General features: G+C 43.0%; 1 protein-coding gene across 1 annotated transcript; it reads right to left on the minus strand.

Annotated features, from left to right (window-relative positions):
• Nucleotides 1-677: 677 nt before the first annotated feature.
• Nucleotides 678-1,622, minus strand: LOC101943068 (olfactory receptor 5V1-like). The gene has a single exon (XM_005309034.4). It carries the CDS (start codon nucleotides 1,608-1,610, stop codon nucleotides 678-680), a length of 933 nt encoding a protein of 310 aa, XP_005309091.3. The 5' UTR covers nucleotides 1,611-1,622.
• Between the last annotated feature and the right edge of the window lie 249 nt (nucleotides 1,623-1,871).

Raw genomic sequence — 1,871 nt, forward strand, 5'->3', positions numbered from 1 at the left:
GGTAACAATGTAGATCACTAGAAACAGCAGGAAGAGAAAAATCTGCAGCTCTGGGAGATCCCCAAATCCCAGGAGGATGAATTCTGTCACTGTTTGATTTCCCCACTCTGCAAAGTCCATGAACTGTATGTAGAAAAAAATAAACAAAACCTCTGCACTATAAATTTGATGAAGTTAGAATTTTAATACAGGGTCAATAATTAAACCCATAAATATTCACAACCCCCCTTTCCCTACTGATCAGTAACATGTTTGAGCCTTTCATATATCCTCTGTGTGTGTGTGTGTGTGTGTGTTTGCAATTATTTTTGTGATATAAATATTTATTGAAATAGTTTATTATTATTTTTATTTAACTAAGCAGTTTCAGTACATGAAAAATTGTGCAAACCATTTTGAATTATTTTGAATACAATTTCACTTAAATATTGTAAATAGAAAACCCTGTAATTAGTAATACAGTACAAAGTTTCATAAAAAAACAAAACAAAAATGGGACTGTTTCAGTGTTCAAAATGAAAATAATGTCTAGGTTTTTATTATATATTATTGTAAATTTTATTTTTTCGTGTTTTCAGCAATTCTATTGAACATAGATAGGAAAGCACAAAGGAGAGAACTTTAGCACAGATAACAGTGAGCGGCCCCCTAGACCAATGGGGGGAAATTTGCCACTTTCATTGCAAACACAATTTCCCCATGAAAGCTTTTCTCAGAGCCCCCTTCACATCTTTGTTCCTCAGGGTGTAGATCAGTGGGTTCAACATGGGGGTTACTATGCTGTAAAGCACTGAGATCAGTCTGTCATTGTCCAGCGAATAGCTGGAGATGGGCCTGACGTAGGTGAAGATGGAGCTCCCGTAATACATCAGGACAATGGTCAGGTGGGACCCGCAGGTGGAGAAAGCTTTGAGTCTCCCCTCTGTGGAGCGTATCTTCAGGATGGTGGAGATGATGTAAACATAAGACAGGACGATGCACAGGAATGGGATCCACCCAATGAAGACCCCGGCGGCAAGTAGGATAATCTCATTGAGGGAGGTGTCCCCGCAGGAGAGCTTGAGGAGGGGCGGGATGTCGCAGAAGAAGTAGTTGATCTGGTTGGCCCTGCAGAAGGGTAGCCGGAAGGTGAAAAATGTGTGCACCGCAGAGTTGAGGAAGCCACTGGCCCAAGCGGTACCAGCCAGCTGGAAGCAGAGGGATTTCCTCATGATGACCAAGTAGTGCAAGGGGTTGCATATCGCCACATAGCGGTCATAAGCCATCACTGCCAGGAGGATACACTCTGTGCCCACAAAGGCCAGGAAAAAATAGAGCTGGACAATGCAGCCTGCATAGCTGATCCTCTTCCTTTCCACCAGCAGGTGCACCAACATCTGGGGGACATTGGTGGTGGTGTAGCAGAGGTCAAGGAAAGAGAGGTTCCCCAGGAAAAAGTACATGGGGGTGCGGAGCTGGGCATCCGTGCAGACGATGATGATGATGAAGATGTTCCCCACCAGGGTGCATAGGTAGGTGAACAAGAAGACACCAAAGAGCGAGAACTGCAGCTGCTGGAGGATGGAGAACCCCATGATGATGAACTCAGTTGGGGCAGTTTCATTTGCCATTTTTTTCACAGCTGAGAGGGATGACTCGAAAGGGAATACATTTAAAGAATGAGGCTGAAGTTCAAAGCAACATAGAGGATTTGAATGCCCGGTCCTTATTACAGTTTATGGGGACTGGGCATCTAAATCCCTTAAGTAGCTTTTGAAAAACTCAGATTTAGGTTGTTTATGAAGTAAGACAGAACACTTTAGGAGATAATTTCAGCTTAAATTGTGCAATATAAAGGCAGGAAAGTGTGACTGTGTGTCTCTTCATGTGTG

This window comes from Chrysemys picta, chromosome 13 (genome assembly GCF_011386835.1).
Source record: "Chrysemys picta bellii isolate R12L10 chromosome 13, ASM1138683v2, whole genome shotgun sequence".
Taxonomy (NCBI): Eukaryota; Metazoa; Chordata; order Testudines; family Emydidae; genus Chrysemys; species Chrysemys picta.